Raw genomic sequence first — 23,152 nt, 5'->3', positions numbered from 1 at the left:
ATATTCAAAAAGGATGCTAGTGTGTGTATCAACCAATTTCAGGGAACTGACCACATTCACACAATGATGCACATACTGTACACACAACTGTTACCATAAGGAGTTTAGTTGTTTTTTTTGGGTTTTTTTTTCAGTTGCTTGCTTGTTTGCAGTTTAGGAGCAAAGGATGAAAAAATCTTCAGCTAAAATGGAGACAGGGAATTTAATTATGTAATACTTAGTAATCAGCATGAAGAATTATTATTTGATCAGGAAGGTATAAAATGGACTGCTTTTTCTGAACACAGTTAACTAATATTGTTAAACTCAAAGAAATGACATTTATTTAGAGGAATATGAAAAAAGCTCAAGGACTAAATCAGCTTTGTTCGTAGCTTAAATAACATGTTATTTTAATGTCCTTTTTTAATGTAAGATTTATGAGATCATAATCTGAGGTGAAAGTGGGAAGTTTACGGCCTGGCCATCAAGGTAAACACATATAAATGCTATTGCATCCAAAATGGAACACAGCACTATTTGTGGAAAAACAAGCTGTGATTATTTCTTTCTGGGTGCAGAATACTTATGTCACTGTTGTACATTGGGGCCAAAATACAGGTCACTAAAAGCTTTTTGCATCATCTGGTAACAACCATAGTCTTTAAGTGTTCAAGATTCTCTCCACTTAGGTCAATAAGCTTCATCTCGGGCCTCACACAGAAAGCCTGATCTTATTCTAGGGAATAAGGAAGTTAAAAAATTTGGAGCACACCTGAACATTTAAGCAAAAATAAAATGGTCAATTAAGTTCGGGAAAAAGAGATCAATCTGAAATGTGGGTGTAGCACAAGAAATGAAGCAGGAGGAAGAGTTGGGAGGATGAATGAAAGAAGTGGTCACACAATTGGGTTCCGATGGCTAAACAAGATCTTGCCATGGTTCTCTATCCTTGGACAGGTTGTTTCATTCAAAGTGTGAGTTTTGCTGCAAAAAACAGTTATTTTATGAGAGGCTTATAAAAATATTCTTCTCTGATGTACATATCCAAATTTAAAAGCCTTTTAAATTGGTACTGGAAACAAAAATATCGGGAAGAGAAATATATTAAAACCTCCATTAGAAAACTTATTAAACTTAAAAATTTAAGAAACAAAACGTGGACAATTATTCTGTCTGGACCTTCATCTGTAAAAATCAGGATGAAAATACTCTGTTACTAATAGCAAACTATGAGACTGCTGACAAATAAGGACAAATAAGCTACAGATCAGAAAAATTAAATTTCGAGAACATTATTTCATATTTGCATACAAATCCTAAGAAAAACCCAACAATTTGAAAGATGGTAATTTCTTGACTCAGTTTCTATTTTACTTTGACATTTTATGTTGTGCATAGCCAGGCAGCTCTCTGGCTAATAAAAAAGCGAAGTTTTACCGGGCAAATATTATGCTATAATCTCACAGAATACCCAAGGATTTATTGCATGCTGTTAATTTAAAACAAGGCAAGGGAAAAGACTGTAAGTCACAGTATCAGTTTGGTTTTAGGAATTTCATTTCTAATGCATCAGTTACACTGTAATATTTCTATTTAAACATTAAGCTAGGAAATCTTGGCAAAGTGTTTCATTGCGGATAATTCCCAGACAAATATCAACACTGAGGACAGGCATTTTACCTAAAAAAACCACTAAAGACTGTTTTATCAACATAAGCACACAACTATAATTAAAACTCACAATGCAATCACTTGCAGACTTCTGTTTCAATTCTTTAAATAGATGACAAGCATCTTAAATCTGCAGTTATTTCTTTCAGAAGTATTATTTATAGATTTTTAAGGAAGATAATCATTTCACATCTAGATATTCACAAAAGGAAAATAAAGCCTGTTTCCAAGACAACCATGTTAGTTGCCAGACTGCTAGATGCTAAGAACATGCAAAAGATTATATATCCTAGATGATAACATTTCAATGACTTCCATGCATGTTCTTCTACTCAATTTATACCTAATGATGCATTTAAAGTGTACATATACATAAAAAAAAAATTTGGTATTGTTATTTTTCCATTGCACGCATTTCTACATGCTCATTAGAAACAAAACCTTAAACTAATAAAGCAACAAAGAAAACCTCAAGTATAAACAAAAAATTAATCCACTAATAGGCATCTTGTATTGATTTCCATGACACCAAAAATAACCCTTCTGCTGAGGGTGCACTGAATTTTTTACTTTAATGGACCTGTAGAAGAAATATATGTGCTTGAATGAATTTAGTAAAAAGTCATGGGCAATATTTTATAAACATACAAGATCATTAGTGTAGAAGTCAGATTCACCCCTTGGGACAAAAAGACAGAAAGCTCCCCATTTTTAAATTAACATAGTCAATGTTACCTGTTCCAATGCAATACATGCAAATACTAATTTAGCAATGCAAACTTTGTGTCAGAAAACACTGAATCAGAGGCTGATTTCTTTGGCCAGTATTCCCATGTCCAGTAACAGGGGACAGAGACAAGCCCTACCTCAGCACTTGTGGAGGAATTTAAAGCGGACAAACAAGGAGGCATGGAAGTTTATCTACCTGCTTCTTCAACAAGACACAAACATTCTGAGGTGTGCTCTTCCCAGAGCACTGCCTGGGAGACTGGCCATCAATAAAAGAAAGCCTACACACAGGCAGACTCATGAATTTTTTTTCATTAAAAAATGAAAAAAATACTGCCAGTGGGAAACACAGGTGAATTCTAATAAGGGTGTTACTTATCTAAGTATGACATTTAGTCTGGAACTTCTGAAAGTCTTACTCTGTAAAAATAAATCAGTGTACTTAGCCACAATCATTTGGTTGCAATTCAGTCCTTACTTTTAAACAGCAGCAATAGGACATCTCTATGAAAAGAAATGCAAATTGATTAATTGACATCTTCCTTATAACAACATACAACACACTGGTTAATATTTGTAAATTCACTCTATGGAAAAAAAGCTTGTTACTGCAATTAACATCTACTTCACAGTACTTAATAAAAGGCACAAAAGGTTAACTTATTACTCGCTGTGCAAATTTTTAAAATGCAAATTTTTTAAGTTCATGTTGCTGCAGCAAAATATGTTAAATGGCATCCAAGTTTTAGACCAGACAAATGCTTTGTATACACATACACCTACCTCTGTCAAATGAAATTAATAACATAAATTGTTTAAAAAGTCTTCCATATCCTCCAAGCAATAGAATAAATCATGTCATTTCCTTCATCTTTAGTTTTATTGCTCTCAAAATGACAACATAAAGTTCCTTAACATATGTAGCCAGAGAGTCCTCTGGTGTAACTGCAGATAAAGATGCTCAGAGAAACTAAAAGTTCCCATTCTAAACTGGGCTTATTTTTTCAGCGGTTTCTTAATATAAAAAAACTCTAAAGCCTACAAATTTATATATCTTACCAAGGGTTTTTAACTTGCAGATTTTTATTGAATTTCTGAATTACTTCAGAACTGGCCACACAAGTTAACTGAAGAAAACAAATGTGTTGTCAGTACAGTCAAGAGCTGCTAAAAGGGAGCATGAATCTTTATTGACTACATGAGAACCCTCCAATCTGAGATAGCAAAAACTTTCTGTAATCACCTGCAAGTCATTATCTGTTTATCCAACACCTCTGACATTTAAGAGGATTTTTATAGTGTCTGTCACAATACAGCAAGCGACAGCCTCACCATCAAAGACTGGAGGGATTAAGCAGGAAATGAAAAAGGAAAATTCAGTCATCTGCCAAACAAGTTTCAAAATTCAATAAAGTACTGTAGAGACAGTTAATCTGAAAGTACTTCTGAAAATAAAATCCATCAAATATTTTGTACTGTATGACAGGGAAAACAGGAAAAATAAAGGAATGGAAATCAAGTATGTCAAATAGCTTAGAGCTGTATGTACTTCAGTTTTAAGTGAACATTCAGTTAAACAAAGCTCTAAGATTTCACAACAAAAATCCAGACTGCCTATATATTCCTAAAAATTCTCACTCACCTAGAACCTCTCCTTTTTCTCTGTGCAAAACCAGGCTGATCCCAAGCAAACAGGTACATGTTGAACTGGCATAGAAGTTAATTTACCTCAATACTTTAAAAAGCTTGTGAAAATACCAGAGCCATGAAAATATCAGGGCAACCATGCAGAAACAGGGATGCACCACATAAAGATTGGTCGGGCAAGCTCAGTTCTGTGCTCTGGCACTCTTGCAGGTGCTTCTACAGCCACATTCTTCACTTAGAGGTAAAGAAAACATTAACATTTGGAGCAGAAGCAGCCTGCCTGTGGCAAAGAGCACAAATGGGAAGTGTCACATACTAGTTGTATTTGTATGTCCAAAACTCCCATGATAAACTACCTCTGCTCTAAGTGGTACCATATAATCACTTTGGTACGGTGACCCACATCTGCTCAGCTGCCCTCTGCACACTAATACAATGATACTCCTATCACCAGCATCAATGTCAAACCACTGCACTGTTTGCTTACACTGGATTAAAAACACCAAGTTCTTTTCCTACTGTATATGATCAGGAAGGGTTTTAAATTGAGTATATAATAAGTTTAGAAAATTCTCTGCCTGCCATCCACTGATGATGCAATAAGTATGGCTCCTACCAGTCAGAGAATATCAAAGCTATTAATGAGGTTTCATTTGTGTTTTAGGACTTTTCAACACTAAGGAACTATCTCAGGTTATATTTGCATGGCTTTAAAATTACTCTGGACTTATTTTAAAAATGCAATGCTATTTGAGTAATAAAAACTTGAACTATTTTTCAGTTCTTTATACGTCTTAATGAATTTTACTTGCTAGCCAATACAAATATGGAAAAGAAAGTCTTGTGGACATCTGCTCACAAGCAGAGCAAAACCTCATGGATCACACTGACTGGCAATTTATGGGGTCTTTGTGAGCAGGGTTTATTTCAGTCTTAAAGGGATGGATGAGTATTCTTAGCATGATTTGCTGTCCTGCAGTACGTTTCATGTACCTTTGAAAAAAAAGTAATTTCTGAAGGCACCAGTTGAGAGGGAAGCCTAGACCAGTCCCACTACATCTGTTTAGTGATGCAGGGGAAAGCCCTTCCCCTCCCCTGTATTCTGAGATGCAGCAGGGGAGCACAGCATACCTTTGCTGCAGGTCACAGCTGTGAGCATGGCCATGCACAGGAAGGCACTGGATTGCAGGGGCCCCTCTGCCATCATTGCTATCACAGAAGACACAGGTGACCCAGAATAAACACTTCTTCCAAAAGCCACCTGTGGGCTGCTTGGGAAATGTCCCTATGGGCTAGCCACTGAAAGCTCCCCATGGACCTCTGAGCCAGAGGCAGAGCACTACAGCAAAGTCAGCCTGGAGTGCAGCTGCTGCTATAGTGAAGGTCTAGCCTTGCCGAGTGACCGCTGCCCTAGAAAACTGGAACAAAATGTAACATCTCTGTGTCAAAGCATAACACTTTAACATCCATTTTTAATGCCTCAATAGGGGAAAACACTGAAACAAGACTGTACAGCGTTGGGGAAAAGTGATGGGATCGTTTGTATTCTACTATATTTATGACAAAAATAAAGCAGATTTCCTCATCTTCACTGAACTCTTTGCTATATCCACTACAGCAGTGAATTTACAAATAACAACTTTGCAAAACATCTTCCTTTACAGAACCTCTCAGTAATGCTTTATTTCGTCAGGTAGGTAGAGAATTTCCCTGGGAAAGTTCTGCTACAGCTGCTGTCAAAATTTTCATACCTATTTGAAATGTTTTTCAGAATCTGTCTTCCCTCAAAAATGCTCCTACAAGCTACCTAATCACAAATGAAAACAAAAAAGTTCCATTACCCAGGAGAAAGGAAACCTTTGGCAGGTAACTTGGTAAGTACTCAGTGATAGGGGCATTACTGTGCCAAAAGCTTAATCAGCAAATGGGATATGCTAAATAGTACAAGGGACCATGAGAATTTCATCTCACATAACAGAACTGAACATCTGAAGGTTAAGAAAAAAAGGACAATGCCAAATAAATTCAAAGTGAATTTCAATTTCACAATTAAATCCACTGCACACTGCTGTATGCTTTCTGCTAGACTACTAAATAAATTCAACTGAAACTGTTAGATATCAATCAAATGCCATGAAAGACTAGAAATAAATCTTTTAGATACCATGGCATTAATATTAAAAAAATGCACAAACTCATACACTTCATTTATTCTTATACTTGCTACTGTGCATTAAAAGTGTGCATTTGTGCAAATAATTACACAACCAATCTATCAAAACCAATACAATAAAAACTAATAATGATGTAGACAGCAGTCACAGGTTTCCAGACTCTTGCTAATTACCATGAAAGTTGTTCCATCACAGTTACATTCCACCCTGTATAGCACATTAATCCTCATTTCAACGACATATGCAATTTATAGGGCTGACTTGTGTCTCTGTATAAAGACAGATAAACTAAACTAAAACATACTAAACATACTGTGGAAGCATAAACACATCTCTAACTATATCACACCTACGCAGTTACATTTCTATGTAAACTTAACTAATTATTAGGCAAAACCCAATATAGTATGATTAAAAATTTTTCAGGTTTTCAATCCTTACTACTTTTGGATTGAAACCAAGCAATTAAAAGTGCCACAAAGGATACCAATGTGTGTCAGTGAACATATTCCTTCAGAGTGCTGAGTCAGCACTTGTACTTCAGCACCATTCACCTGTGAATACATCTTAGGTTACAACTGACTTTTAGAATTGTAGTTAGTCTTGCTTGAATATAAGAAATTTTGGGAATCTTCTCAGCTAACATTTGAAAATTATACATAAGTCAAATCTTTTCTGCACATCCTCTACCAGCAAAATCCAAAAGGGTTTGTGTAAAGGACTGGATGAGGTCACAACCAACCTGATCTAAAATGGCCCAGCCAGTAAAGATCTTCCAGGCTACCTCTGCTTTATTACTCCATTCATTAAAAACCCAAAATTAGTTCAAGTTGTATTTTAATGGCTAATCCCAAGATAAAAATATTTAAATTACAAATCTCGGGTTATTGTTAAGATCTGACATTATGTTTTGAGGACTATCAGATTTCAGATTTTTTAAAAATGTTTCAGTACTGAAGATATCATACTATATCAAACAGTTCTCTTCTTCCCCCAAGGCAATTGTTTCAAAACAATTTAATCAACTACATAGTTCACTAAGACAGACAAGTTCACACAGCTAAAAGATCAGTAATATAATACTGACATTATTCAATAATCAGCTGATATATTCAAACTCTTTTAGTATACAAGCTATTACTAGCACACACACAAGCTAGTTTCCATCCTACTCTTTCATAATCAACACAAAACTTTATTAACAGCTATTTTTCAGATAAGAAACAGACTGTACTTATGATTTTCCTCTCTATACCAAAGTCACTGAAGCTTTACTTGTACAATATGCAAGTGAAAAAATAAGAAAACCTCATTTCTACTGGAAATGACACACACTATGCAACAGCACTCAAAAAAAAAAATCTGATCAAAATTTACAAGCAGTACATCTTAACAGTTCACCAAATAAGGTTCTGTGACAACAAAACACAATTAGAAATGCTCTAATACACAAATTGGCATTACTCAAAGGTTTATTTTCTGCCTGCTTGTCCTTGAGGTCTTGTGTAAGATGATAGTAGCTCTAGTTTTTTGAGGGAACTCAGGAGCTCCTCTATACCCATCATCACCCAAACAAGTTAACAGCATGTTAACTCGCCCATGCAGCTTGTTCTTCACGCAGCTTTTCCTTCACCCAAACCCACAATACCCTCCCAAAGTCACCACACCAAACAATCTTCCCAAACTCAGTCTCATCTCTGTGGCCCATGAGAGTGTAAACCTGGCCCATGACATTTCAGAAGCAGGTCAGTAAAAGGGAATGATGAAAAAGTCTGTGCTTACTTGTCTTATCAACACAAAGCATAACCATGAACAGCAGATAGACTATGTTCTCCAGAGGCCTCTGAAATAGCAGTGAATGCTGTCTTTGAATTGAATCACAAATGAAATTTTCTTAATATGCTAGTTTTCAAATAATATTTGAATGGTACTGAATATTACTGATCTAGGATGCAGAATAATGAGACATGTCTGGCAATCCCTGCTGGTTAGAAAGACAGCAAAGGTGGGTTTTTTCATTTTCTTTTCCTTCCAGGAATGTACTTTCCACTAGAGCTGAACATTCACAAATGTGTGCCCAGCACACAGTGGACACACAGTGCCCAGCACTGCAATTTCATTTTGGCCTAGAGAGTCTCCTCTCGTTTCACCAAACCAGCAGCAGAACAGCACCAGAGAGCTCAGAGCTTGTTTCTTAGACAGCTCAACCTCCACACAGATTTCAGATATGACAACTCTTGATTTGGAGAAAGGTAGATAAATCCAACAGCTGTTGAGGATCTGCTAATATGTGACAGAGAGAATTCAGAACAAAAGCAGACCTTACACTTGACAGCAAAGAAGCCAGCACTCTGTGTGCAGTTACAGCTTAGAGCAGTGCCAGGGAATGCTTTGAGAAGGTACCAGAACTCAAGCACCCACCCTGGGACCTTGGTGCCACAGTCCCTGGCACAGGTTTTGATCAAGGATAACCATCTTTATGTGAAACAACTCCCAAATTCAGCCAGTGAGCTGGCACAGATCAGGGACTGCTCCCAGCAGGCAGTTTGGACATGGCCACCCTTCTTTGGAGCACAGGAGTTTAACAGCATGGAAATGGGCTGTTCCACTGCCAGCTGCAAAGTTGGCAAAGTTTGTTTCCTGCTGATCACATCAGTTCAGCAGTACAGACCCACCTTTAGCTGAACAATGCTGTGCCAAACAGTCCCCAGAAAACTCTGCAAGAAGTGTGTTATCTCTATTCCCAAGCCAAAAGCTTATTTCATACACTGCTTGCTTTTTGTCTCACCCTCTGCACTGTGCAGTTTTTGTATTGGGGTAACTTCTTCAAAAACCCATCACTGGGAAGGCTCCAAAGGCTCTGCATGGCAGAGTACAACATTTGGAAGCCTGTCAAGCAGAATTAATACAAAGGTTTGCTTGCATGCAAACAGGAAGTGTTTCAGTTCTCTAACTGCAAAATTCCAACTATTTTCTCTCAACCAAACACTGTGATACATGAATGGCTTTACCTTCATACTTCAGTAAAAGAGCTGAAAGGAACTTCAACTTCACCCACAGCTACTGTCCACTGAGGAGACTGTCCAGCACACTTGCCATTTCAGAAGAAGCCACTGAAATCACCCTGTGATTTCAATATGCTTTGCTTCAAGTCAAAGCTATTAAACACTCAATGAAGTAGATGGTGCCAAACCCCTGAAATACACCATGCATGTATACTGCACAGCTGTAGGTATATGAATACAGAAAAAAAAAATTCAAAAAGGTTGGAAATAGTTAACATCTAGAAAATTAAGTCTGTGAAACACTTAAGTCTGTTAACACTGGATACTTGACACTAATCAATGCTTCAGTAAACATCCTTAGGAGAAGCAAGTTTGTTCTAACATCAAATGAAATCAGAAACACTTTTCCCTGAAAGCGATGGGAATAAAACAAAATGCAGAATACACAATTTCCAAGGAAGAGCTGATGAAACCCAAACTACAGAACACAAACTAGAAGTTAAAGGAGAACTTTCCCAGGAAACATATGGGAATGCAATAAAACTGGCACGTATGGCTTTTTTCACAGTTTTTTATCCAGGGCTCAAATGGCATCCCCAGATCTTCACAGGTTTCCCACCAGCCACAAGAAAGTAGTCTGCACTATTTTTAAAGTTGAGGAGGCGTAATATGAGTATATGTGTATATATATATATATATATACACACACACACACACACATATATATATATATAGATATATATAGATATATATACACATATATATATATATATATATATATATATACATATATAAAATATATCTTCTCTCACCAGGAATATAAATCAAAACCCTTTAGAATGAAACTACACACAGAGGTGATTCTGTGTGAAAAGTCAAAAACTTGTCTGCTATATCAAGAGTATTTCCATTTCTGGCACACAGATGGAAGGGGTTGAGGCTGTAAAGCTGACACCCATAATCTCAATTCAAGGTCTGGTGGTCCAACCATATTTGACAATTATCAAAATAGTCTTCTACTGCAGATGCCTACAGAGGCCAAGGCAGGCCTTGCCCATATCCAAAACACCAGCTGCTAAAAACGCTGGCTGTTGAAGTTTAGAGATAGCAGTATGTCATTATTCATGTCCCAGGACACATAAGCACAGTATCTTTTCAAAATTTAGAAATTAAAAACAGAATATTCTTACCAGGATTTCCTTGTCTATTTTCACTTCTTAGTTCCTTCTTACACTTACAACTGGGCCATCTGCTTTTCCATATGCTTAAAGGTTTTACAAGGACTTGGCCTATTGCAAGCCATTGAGACTTCAGTTTCCAAGGCTTTCTCATTACATCTTTTCAGCAATTCCAACACAGACACCTTTACACCTTCTGTAATGAAGCTCCCTGAGCCCCAAAGGATTTCTGGGTCATCCTCTGTTCAATTAAAATACTTTGAAGAACAAAGGCATCTTACCTCACACACTACCATTTTTGCAGCCTTGGGGTTTAATGCATCAGCAGGAAACAAACCCTTAAACAGCTCCATTGTAAAATATAAATATTTAATTGTTTATACATATTTATAGCAATATAAATATTTAATTGTTTTATATCTAAAAGGCAAGGGTCTACCACAATTATTTTCTTCTATTTGGTGAAGTCTGGGAAACACTCTGCTGCTGAGGAGTGGCATCTGCTGGCAGACAAGGACTCCACAAAAATCAGATTCACCAGTAAAACAAATAATAAATTTTTTTTAAAAGACAAATCAGAGTTGACATTATTCACAAAGCAACTCTCACTTCCCTCTTGACAGGATGATAATGTTTTTCCCAACAGTGTAAATCCTTTCGGTTACACTGATGGTACTGAACTGTCCATGAACCAGAACAACATTTGCTAGTGCTACCAATGAAATTTCTTTTCACTTCTCAATCAGCAGCTGAACTGAAGAACAAAAGACATGTTTGCTATTTAATTAAAACCCTTCACATCATGGATCTCTTAAATAAATTCCTAAAATGACTCACTGTAATAACAGATGTTAAATAGCTCACCAGGGTACTTCACTGTGAACAATAAACCAAATTTAAGAGGCCCAGAAAACAACAGAATATCATGATTTCCCAAACACTTTAAAATTAATTCTAAGCATAAAATCAAGTTTAAACTACTGCAAATAAAGTATGTAGACAGAACAAGTAATTGAACATGAACCAAAATATCCTTAATTTTAGAGCAGCCTGCTTGTACCACTGCCAAAAGCTGACCTACACCTTCCACAAGGTTTTATTATTGGAACTGTGGCAACCTGTAACTTCCTGGCTTAAAATATCATGGTGGATGACTGACATATGCCATGTTCATTTTGAAAGGGGCAAAGAAAGAGAAAGAGATTCAATTTAAATGTTTCACTGGCATCCAGGAATAAAAGCAGGTAAATAATATTTTATACTATATTTTCATTTTTATAGAAAACTTCCTACTCTAAACAGTTCTATGCAATAACAACATACGTTGTAACAGCATCTAAAATGTGACATTACTAACAATAAAACTTTTATTTGGTAGAAAAAACATTTGTATTTGGGCTATTACAGTACACTTCCAAAAATATAATTGCTTTAAAACTCAACAGATACATTATGACAAAAATAAAATTTTAAAAGAGTTTTGCATCTACATACTGAGGCTCCATCTGCTCTGGGCTTACCCTCCTGGGGACTCCCACAGCTGATCTGAATTTTATAATCAAAGAATATGCCAAATTGGAAGGGACTCACAAGGACCAGTCCAACCCCTGGCCCTGCCCAGCACCATCCACAAGAGTCACACCCTGTGCCCAAGAGTGTTGTTTACCAATGCAAATCCAAACCAGAAAGCACATTATGACTAAACCAGGTGGAAAGCCCAGGAAAGTTTTCTAATTGAAAAGCCTTCTCAACATTTGTAGCAGTAAGTTAACAATTCTCAATATGTATTTCAATAAATAATTTAACAATAATTGAATCTGTAGGAATTCTAGTTTGTATTAGAAAATTCAGCAGCCTCTTTTTTCTAGCATAGGAACAAGGCTTCTCTAGCTAAGTATTTGCTGCCATCATGTGTACACTTTAAAAACTGCAAACTTGTGAACAACACTTCCTTCATCAGGTCAAAAATCAGCCATGAGATTACACATAAAGGTATTACAGACTTCAGTCAGAAGGTGATGGAAGTCTCAAGGATTGCTAATGTAATATGAATTCTTACCTCAATACAGACTGCCTATTATAATCCAAATTCTACAACAAAGACCACATGCTTTCACTATGCAATCATAAGAAGCCAGAAACTGGTTATAAATAAATGGTATTTGATGGCCCACAAAAAAATAAACCAGCTTCTCTGGCTTATTCCAATAAGCCAGAGAAATAATAAGCAAAAAATAAGCAAATATCAATACTTCCAACACCACCCAACACCTTCAGCCATGACATCTCCAAAGAAGCAATGGTGACAGGGACTTAAACCCTTCCACCACATTTCTTCTGGTTCAGGAAGAAAAAAAAAAGAAAATTAAAAAAAAAAAAGGTTTCAGTGACCTAATGCTCATTTCCTCTAAATTACTGAATACAATAGTTCATCAAGAAGGAAAAAATACCATAAAGTTGCATAAAACCAGTTTATCAAGTGTACATCATTCAGTAATTCCCACAGAGAAAGGGAAGATGCATCTACCTTGTGTCTCTTGTTAGCTAGTTTTGAAATATGGCTGCAAGATCAATTTAGAAGGTATTTTACAAATTTACCTAGTTACTGCAGTGAAGAAAAAAGTGCATCATGCTCTTTTTCATCTTAGACTGCTCTGTCTCTCACTAATACCCCTGAAACAATAAAAACCAGGACATTAACAGGACTCAACCCTCCCACATTTCAATAAGCCTAAAATCCAACACTCAGTAACTATGCTTCTAGTAGGATTTCTAACTTGTTCATTAGAAATACCTCATTACTATACATTACTTCTGGAAACGACCTTTAAAAGCTAGAAGCTCAAACATTTTATCAGACACTATGATTAAATATATTTTCTAAATTATATCCTTAAAAAATACAGCTTGAAATTAGCAGCTTTGAGAGAAAGAAACAAAATATATTTCATCAGAAATTTTCTGCTTGATGGATTCCCAGGAGTGAGCTGCACAAAAAGCAGGACATCACCAAGAAGAAAGAAGATGTATGGTTGTAAGTACAGTCAGCTTCAAAACAGCCAAAGGTCTCAGCATACAAAAGACTGCTAAAGCAACATGAATGGTGATAAAGATGCCACTAAATACAAGATTATCAGGTCAAAATCTGAGGTTCAACTTCTTGCAAAAAACAATATTCAATTAAATTACTTTAATATCAGTGAACTGTGTAAAAAAACCCTTTCATTCTTCAATGGGTACACATCAGTATGCCTTAAGTATAGCTCTCTATATAAAAAATCTGGGGCTTTAAAATCCTCCAATATGCATAACACTATTTGTGCAACCTCACATTACACTGAAAGAAGAAGAAAAAAAAAAAAACAACAGTTTCTAAACAATTATTCTGATGTGCTCCAGATGCAATTTTAACTTGAAGAAAATATCAATTTTCTATCTACACAGGACAGAAAGGCACATCTATACAGTATATGCAATTACAGCACTCATAATATTATTGCAGTAATTACAAAATATGGTACTTGACAGCACTTGTAGAAAGTTGGCAGTGTTTACAGTGTTGATAGTGGAAATGCACTGACAAGGCGGTAAAAAAACCTACCATGCTTACAAAACACTACATGCTGACAATATTCACACAAGTGCCAAACAAATGCTAGAAGGAAGGTGCCAATAAAATACAAACAAGCAGAAATCCTCATAACTTTGCAACTGCAATTCATACTCAGTTTGTTTGTCTGACCCATGTAGTGTTTAAGATACTACATTGTCTTAAAATGTAGCAACAAAGTTCAGACCTCGATACCTTGTGTTGCAGAGCAGAATGAGCTAAAGGACATGAACAATACTCTTGAGTTGCTGAAGATTGTACAGCAAGAGCTGTGAGAAAAAGCTGTGAGAAAGAACTGCAGAAACTGAGAAAGATACATAAAGAAGGACCTGCAGAAACTGTGTCCCCCTCCCAAAGAACAGAACAGCCTGCTGTGATAAATAATTGTGCAAAAGAAAAAAATATACATTATGGCCTGCTATGTACTAAATCACACATAGACTGAACAACTGGAAATTTTTAGGCAGAAGCTGAAACAATTTAAATATCTGTGCCTTTTGTCAATGAACATCCTTGCAGCATCACACTGCTTGGTCCATCTTTCAATCACTGTTAACTCTCATCTCAAAACATAACCTGGTAGGTTTTCTAAATTCTACTGCAAAATACTTTAAATAGTAAAAATAGGGCTAAAACACTGGGGCAGAAAAATCAGAATACTCATCTGTTCCTGTTTCCTTTTTTTTTCTGTTTTGTTTAGATTTAAGAGAAAGCAAGAAATTGAACAAAATTCATACTTGCACAGATACAACTTGGAGAAAACCTTTTAAGAAACCCATTTGCTCTCAATAACCTGTGTCAAGTTAAACGTTTTTAAATGGCTGTCATGGAATAATGAAAAAGAGGAATCAGCCTCATTCACAACAAATAAGATAAATGTACATTCGAAGAGTATTTGGATATCTGAATGCACAAAATTACAGACTGCTGGTCATTGCAGCTCTGACTTAAAAAAATCTGGAGGTCTTGAGAATTATGTGCTATTACATATATAATTTATACATAATAAAGGCTTTTGATTCCCTAAGTTTCACACATATGCACCAGTACAATAGTATGCTAGGAACATGGCTATGCACATGCTGCCTCATATGGCTTGGACAGAATTTTATACCACCACTAGATGGAAACCTGAATTACCTTTTAAATTGACAATTCTGTAAATGCTCCATTACTGGTTCTGCTTCTACTGTGTCTGGCTCTTTTCTTATCTAGAGACCTATTCTCACACTGCCTGTCACTAACCTGTACTCATTAGGAAGGTTCAGGTCTCTGCTCATGGAGCAGACATTCACAAAACTTCTAGAGTATCTTCAACCCTGAGAAATGTGGCCTCTCAGGGCTATTCCATGTAAGGAGTAAACTGTTAACACTCATTAGAGATGCATCCCGCTTCTCCAGCAATTTAAACTTCTCAACCTAAGTTGTAACTAATAAAATTGCTATATTCTGCCAAGAATTTTCAGTTCAGGGATTCAATTCATGCCACATTTTAAATATCCAAGGCATGCTATGAAACCATCTGAAATTTATAAACCTATTTGCACATCATGTATTTATACTTGCATTGTACCAGAGGTGACTGGCAGAAGCAAGTGACTGACATTACTGTTGGATGTCACCCCTCTGACTTCCATGTGATTTCCTGCTGGGTCAAAACAGTTGTAAATAAAAACTTCAACTAGCAGATAAGCAGTTATCAAAAGAGCCATCTACAGACTAGCTACATGCAATCATAGATATGATAGCATACAGATAATGGGCATAGTAACATGACAGAAGCATTGAGAATGCTGATGCTACAATTTATAAAATTTTGAAGTTAGAAAATACGGTAAAGGTCTAAAACCAGCATGTACACAGGGGGGAAAAATAAACAAAACAACCAACCCAGCAAAAAAAAATCACTGGTCTCAGCAGTGGCCAGGTGAACCTGAAGGACAATGATGCTGCTTTCCAGGTGAGAAGTAACAAATTCCCCTTCCTGCAATGGGTGTGCATCATGCACAAGGCAGTGGGTATCCACCAGGCTACCCCAAGTCTCACCACTTCAGAAAGCTCCCAGACTGTCTGAGCTCTCTACAGAAGAGAAGCAGACACCAGCTCCTGCTTCTAAACCCAAAACTGAAAGAGCACTGAAAGAATGGAATTGATGGCATAATATGAAAGAGTTTCATTTGCATGAAACTTCACAACAAACAGGATTCACAACAGATGTTGGGATTCACAACAAATGTCAACCTTTGCAAATGCACATAAATACTAATTCAGGACACTCACCAAATCATGGGGGTGCATCCAGGCAAAATTTCATCAGAGGCAGACTTCAAATCCTACAACCAAGCAGGCTACCAGGAACACCAGGTCAGAGCAGCAGCCTGATTTCCTGCAGCCATTCATGCCCTAATCCCAAATGCTCTTCAGTTTATCAGACACAACTCCCTGGCTCTCAGAAAAGTGCAAAATTCCTTCCTACCTTTTGAGAAATATAAAAGAAAATACAGGAAATTGACTACAGTTTAGTTCTTACAGATTAATAACTAGTGAACACCCTAAGTGGGGGATAAAAACACAGGACTCAGTAGGAATTTACTCTTAATAAGGTTTTCATCCAGATAGCCATAAAAATCACTAAAAGCAAATTCCCATGTACCCAGTAATGTTAAAATGAAATACTACTCTAAAATCCTATTTCACAACTTTAATAGAAGTAATAAAATGGCAAAAAACCTAAGGACATATTTTACTTCCAAAAAAAAATGTATTTCTTTGTCAGGCAAAGAAAACATCTCTTATATAATGCACTTCACTGAAACTGAGAGCAGAATTCAGAATGCCAGCAGCTGTTTTATACTTGTACTACCTACATTATTTGCTGAAAGACAGCACAAAGGGGAACCCACACATCCCATTCCCATTTCAGTCTGACTCCAGTACTGGCCACAATTTCCTCTTCCACCCTCTTTGACTATTTGCTCTTCAAATTCTCCACTCAACATTTCAACATATTTTTGAGTGCTAGTAGTTTAAAAATAAATCAAGAAGGGGAGGGAAGATTACACTTGCCCAGAAAATTAAGAAGCAAAAAGTTCTGTAAGTGTATCTGCTCATGAGCAGAAAAAGACATATCAGAACAACTTTATTCTCTGAGATATGACAGCATCCCACAACCTTCCCAGCAAAGTAAATACTGCAAGTGACACAGGCAACTGAAAATAAATTTGATGAATGACAATTATTTGTATTGCATCAAATGCACTGATTCAAAAATTTAGTCATTCCTGCGAGGCTACGTGACAGTTCATTTGAAAGCTTGGAAAAAGATTCCAAAGGTCAAGAGTGGCCAAAGAATTTCAAAGGCAATTTATTCAATGTATTAAATTGAGAAAATGTTGTGTAATTCTGCAGAATGATTCTGTTTGTCATAGTGACAGTCCAGGCCCTCTCATCTACAGGGTCAGGCTTTTTAAAAAAGCCAAGTACAAAATGGTCATTTTCAAAATTAATGCTTAAATGCGAAACAAATTGTTACTGAAATTATTTAGCTGAATATTGAACCTATTGCAATCTGAAATGAAGTAATCAATACTATCTTAATATTACTTATCTTATGTAAGCATTTTCATCAGCTACCGTGATTTAGAAGACTGCTGAACTGACTTATCATACCTGTCAACATTAATTCAATACCATTCCAAGATAATAATCAGTATCAATCTAATTATATCAGCAGTCTCCTGTAAATGAGTACCAATTATTTTAATTAAAATATTAACTATTTAGAAAATAGATAGGAACATATATTAATAATTTATATGCTTAATTTGAATCTACCTGAAGAAGCATAATTCCTGAACAACAAAGCTCACCTTCTTTGTATCATCCCTCTTTAATATTTTCCAGCAGGTTTCCAGACACAAACTAGGAATCCAATACCAATGATAGCAAAACCACAATATTTATATTCTTCTACTTTGACATGAGCACATATGGACTTGCAGTCTACTATTGGTGGTACCCACTTAAAAACTCTTCCAAGAATATTCAATGGATAGTTTCCCTATTTTATAAGTGCAAATAGGTCAGCTTAGGTTTCCTACAAAACTTCATTAGCCATCTGCATGGCTGGCTCTAACATTAAATCCCTCAATTCCTGTGCATTCTAAACAAGATGAGGTCCCTTCTCATCTCCTTTACAGGAAAACAACACGAACCACTGACATCCTACAATAATATAATCTCGGAGCTTTTTACTTCTTGTTTCTCCTCCTTTTATTTTTAAGGCTGATCTTAGAAATCTCCCTATAGGTTTTCCACTGTGTTTCATAAGAAATAAAGGAAATTTATTCCATTTGTGAGACACAATCACAGAATCATTCAGACTGCAAAAGACCTCTAAGGTCATGGAGCCCAACCTTTGCTCAAACACAATTTGTCAACTAAAACATGGCAGTAAGTGCCACATCCAGTCATCTCCTGAACACTTCCAGGGACAGTGACTCCACCCCTCCCTGGGCAGTCTGTTCTTAACAACCATTTTTGCTAAGAAATTCCTTCTGATGTCCAACCTGAACCTCCCCATGGCACAGCCTCCCTGAGGCTGGGACAGCAACCACAGCCTGGGACAAGAGGCTGACTTCCACCTGGCTACAAACTTGAATTAATATGCCCAGCTCCCTTGAATCAACATAATTTAAATAGCAAGGGGGGCAGGGGCATCATGTGAGGCAACCACAATGTGATTGAAATGCCAGGCCTGTTTTCTAAATGTTCAGCTAGTATGAATCAAATTGGAGGACAAGAAAGCACACCACAGGCTATGAACTAGTATATTCAGGCTCACCCAGAAGGTCTGACTACCCAAAGAGAGCCTGAAGAGATTTAGCAATAGTCAAGGAGTTTCCTGTTAAAATACGACATCTTGGAAATTTTCATTCAAAAAGCACTTCAGATGACTTATTAAGATTACACTTCATACTGGAATCCTCATTCAAAGTCAAGAAACATCACTGCAATCATCATATCCATAATCTTTACCCTCTGATAAATATACATCAAGACATATTACTTTAACATAAAGTTAAGAATGCTAATTCTCTGTAACATGAGACATCATGCCATTCTGTACCAGATGCCCTGCCCTGCATTCTACAGAAGGTATGAGGAAAGAACATTTCCAGATGGAAGCTGAATATTGACAACACCAATGTGCATACAGCAAGGTATACGCTTAGCCTAATGAACAAGCAAATTGGGAAGAAAAAAGTTGGAAATGCAACATGCCATAATACTGTTATCAGAGCTGTAAGCATGCATTTTTCCAAAAAAAGAAGAAACTTAACAGGACAACCAGTTTGTATTAATGTTGTAGTGATTTGTTTAGGTGGATTTTTTTGTTCGGTTTGATTGTTTTTTGTTTCATTTAATAAAATTAGAGGCAAGAAGTACAGTTATGGTACAAGCTACATGAACAGCAGCATTATCTCAGCTTCCCTCGTGGCTAACTGGGTGACTCTTAGGCAAGAATCTAAGCACTCCACAGCTATGCTGGTGTGTCCTGCAAGACCTGTCCTGGAGCTTCCTACCTGTTTCAAGAGTGTCCTGCTGCCCAGGAAGGGTGCAAAAAATAAAATACAAGAGAAACAAGTGGTGCACAGTACAACTGCTCACCACCTGCTGACTGATGCCCTGCCCACGCCTGAGCAGTGATCAACCCTCATGGCCAACTTCCCCCAGTTTATATATTGAACATCCTACAGGTTGTATAGTATAGAATATCCACTTGGCCACTTTGGGTCAGCTGTCCTGGCCATTCTCCTTCCCAGCTTCTTGTGCATCTCCTTACTGGCAGAGCATGGGCATCTGAAAAATACTTGATTTAGAGTAAGCACGCTCAAAAACAGCTACAACAGTGCATTACCAACATTATTCTCACACTAAATCCAAAATACAGCACTGAACAAGCTACTACAAAGAAAATTAACTATATCTTAGCCAAAAACAGGCCAGAGGACTGACTCCAACATGAATTAATTAGTATGTAATTAGAGCCCAGATTTACCTAATCCCAGTTTGTCCACAGTCCACTTTCCTCGATTACCTCATTCAAGTCTTCATGGGGCTGGGAACCACAGCATAACATAAGATGCAAAGCAAGTCTCACACGCCAAAAATGTGAAAGTCTGATTTAAATTTCACACTCAAAATAAATTATTATTTGGGTGAAAAAAAGACCCCAGAACAAAACAAAAATTAAATATGAGAAGAGACACATTAACTACGTGCTAATATCTCCCAGCATCTTGTTAGAAGACAGACATATTTGCAAAGTTCTTTATATTCACACACTCAAAACAGTTATTAAATTAGTTTCCTTTCCTTGAACATATCATAGCTAATAGCACTAAATGTCAGGTTTCAAAATTCAATTTGTTACTTGTAGTCTAATTTTTGTCACCATTTTCCCTATAATCTACCTTTAAAACATTTCAGAACTGAGAAACATTTTCACTATTTGTATACTTCACTTTAAAAATGGCTAAAGATATTTCAATGTAAACATTTCCTTCCTTTTCTAAAACTATTTTAAGGAAGATTTTAGCACTGGAAATAGTAACTTGTAACTTGTCTCTTTAGCTCATGTTAAAATTGAAAGCAGTGATGTGGAAACATTTCAGCAGTATTAAGTAAACGGCAATTGAAAATTACAATAGCATCAGGCATTTGAGAAGTTGATACAAATTCCTCTGATTTGAGGATCTATCAGTTGGCAAGAGGCAATTAAAATACATTTATTCCTTTCCTCTGTAGAGAACACCAGGCAGTCTTCTCCCTGCTTATTCCTGATGCCCCAGTTACTTTAAGCCCTAAGATTTCAGCTACTGCAGGTAGAAGGGATGGGGCAGTTCTCCCCCAGGACCCTTCTTCTGGTAAGCTGGGAGGCAATGGATGCTGCCTTTGCTAACCACCTTCCACTGCAAAGCAGAACAGAGTTTCCTTCCACAGAAAGGAAACCAGTTTTGAGATTCAAAAGTACTACCAAGCCAGTAGTTGAAGGAGCATGAAAATTAATGGGAAGCTTGTCAATACATCTGTCTCTTGCAGCTGTGCTCATACTTTAACTGAAGCTTCTCCTCTGTGAAGTGCCTATACATTTGCCACGTGGACTCCTGGTGACTCCTGTTAATATGCTGATACCTACTGGGGTCCAGGCCTGTGGGGAAAGCACCTTACAGGTCTCCTTCCTCTGCTGCTTGTGAAACTTGTTACAATCTCGTCACTTGGGAGTGATCTGCTTTTCTCTCCTTGGAGAAACCAGGCAGGAAGTTCAGGGGAAGGGGTGTTAAGCAGAGAAGCAATGTTCACATAAGACTTATTTCCTTAAGAAACAATGAAAAAATGCTACTCCAAAATCAAATGCAAGTTCACAGGGAAGCTATTTACACCCATACTTAGCTAATTATACTTATACAATTAGTTATGTATGTCATTATAAATATTTATATATACTTATACAATGCATTATTATAGATCATACAGATAATTGTGCGTATACTTTTATTTATATATTTATACATAGCTAATTATATAACTGAGGCCACTCTGTTACATATACCTGTGTGTGCTCACACACATTCGAGGCAAGGCACTGAGAACCATAGAAAATAACCTGCCTAGAGACATGGAGTCACAAGGCATTCTGCAGCTCTGCAAGGAGCTCGCCCTTCACGGGAGCATGCCCGAGCAGAGAGAATCAGCTGGGCTGGAAAAGACCTCTGAGACCACCGAGCCCGACACCCGAGCAGCTGCGACCGCCCGGCGCCCCTGACCTTGCCGGGGCCTGCCCTGCGCCCCGCCGGGCCCCGCCGCGTCCCTGCCCCGCGGGGCGGCGGGCACTTGCCTCCCATTCCCGCAGGAAGCGCTGGGCCTCGGCGGGCCCGGCCGCCCTGTGCCTCCGGAACTCCTCCTTCACGTAGCGGTCGCCCAGGTCGCGCAGGGCGGGCGGCAGAGCGCGGTGCAGCTGCAGGATGCGGCGGTACAGGCGCCGCGCTCCGCCCGCCATGGCGGCCCTGGGGCGGCCCTCGGGGCCGGGCCGGCCGGGCCGCGCCTCCCCCGCCGCAGCCAAAGCAGCGCCCAGCGGCCCGTGTGGGGCGGCGCTGCCCGCAAACGCGGAGCCTGCGTCTCGCCGGTGGCGTTTGGAGCGATACCGAGCAATGGGGTTGCAAATAGTACTTGTAAGAATGCATGGAGGATGTTGTTTCACAAAGACGGGTGCGGGTGGCAGAGATCGCGATGTTCACATAAGACTTATTTCCTTAGATAAAGAAATCATTTTTGGCTCCAGGTTCACCACCAGAATGAAATGTGTACTTTATAGCAGATTAGAATGTGGCACAAATTAATTAGGCCACTAAGCCCCAAGCATCATACGCTTAAATCAAAGTAAATTTGATTTACTTGCATTTTCACTATGAGACGAGAGGAGTCACAGCAAGAAGCCTTTACTGCCCCCGTGGGACTTTGTGCCACCGCATTGTCACTACCGAGAACGCTCCTGCGTTCTCCTGCCTCCCACTGACAGCTCAAACTCCAACTCCTTAGCTCTCCATAAAGCTTTTTCAGCAGCTTAACATCACTTCCAACTCACCCATGTGGAAAAACCCTCAAATGTCAGCAGCCATAGATATAATGGAAAAAGCAGAGTCAGGCAGTGGCAGCAGTGGCAAAAGTCCTGCCTCATTGCGGGTGAGTGTTAAGCTCCTTCCAGCCAGTGAAATTACTCATGATTCAAAACAAAAAGGAAACATTTCCATAGGGCCAGGGAGCATTAAGCTTTACTAAAATACTAGGAAATGACAAAAATGTACTGCCTCATTGAATGCACAAGTCATTATATGAGAGCAACAGAGTAAAAAGCAAAGTACAGGCTATTTTACTGATTATTATTTCTTTATTTATTGTCCTAAGCACTTCATTGATGGAAAACTGAAGTTCCCAGTAACACAAAGTTACTGAAATAAAAGGAAATACTTATAGGTTCGCTATTCTCAATGACAGTCTCCTGTCCTTTTCCTGCCAGTGGTGCTGTCAGAGTGAGCAGTTGGGCCCTGGCAGAGGTGGCCTGATCCTCAAATTGATTGGTACAGTTTCATATTT

General features: G+C 37.9%; 1 protein-coding gene across 1 annotated transcript in view; it reads right to left on the bottom strand.

Moving 5' to 3' along the window:
- The window catches only part of SDHAF3 (succinate dehydrogenase complex assembly factor 3), a 28,815-nt gene extending 6,734 nt beyond the window's left edge, over positions 1 to 22,081 (bottom strand). Inside the window, exon 1 of the mRNA XM_066564192.1 lies at positions 21,897 to 22,081. Coding sequence (XP_066420289.1) covers positions 21,897 to 22,058 — 162 coding nt within the window. The 5' untranslated portion in view covers positions 22,059 to 22,081. The remainder of the gene's footprint in view (positions 1 to 21,896) is intronic.
- Positions 22,082 to 23,152: the final 1,071 nt, after the last annotated feature.

This window comes from Molothrus aeneus, chromosome 1 (assembly GCF_037042795.1).
Source record: "Molothrus aeneus isolate 106 chromosome 1, BPBGC_Maene_1.0, whole genome shotgun sequence".
In the NCBI taxonomy this organism is placed as follows: Eukaryota; Metazoa; Chordata; class Aves; order Passeriformes; family Icteridae; genus Molothrus; species Molothrus aeneus.
This window is presented reverse-complemented; position numbering and strand designations above follow the sequence as displayed.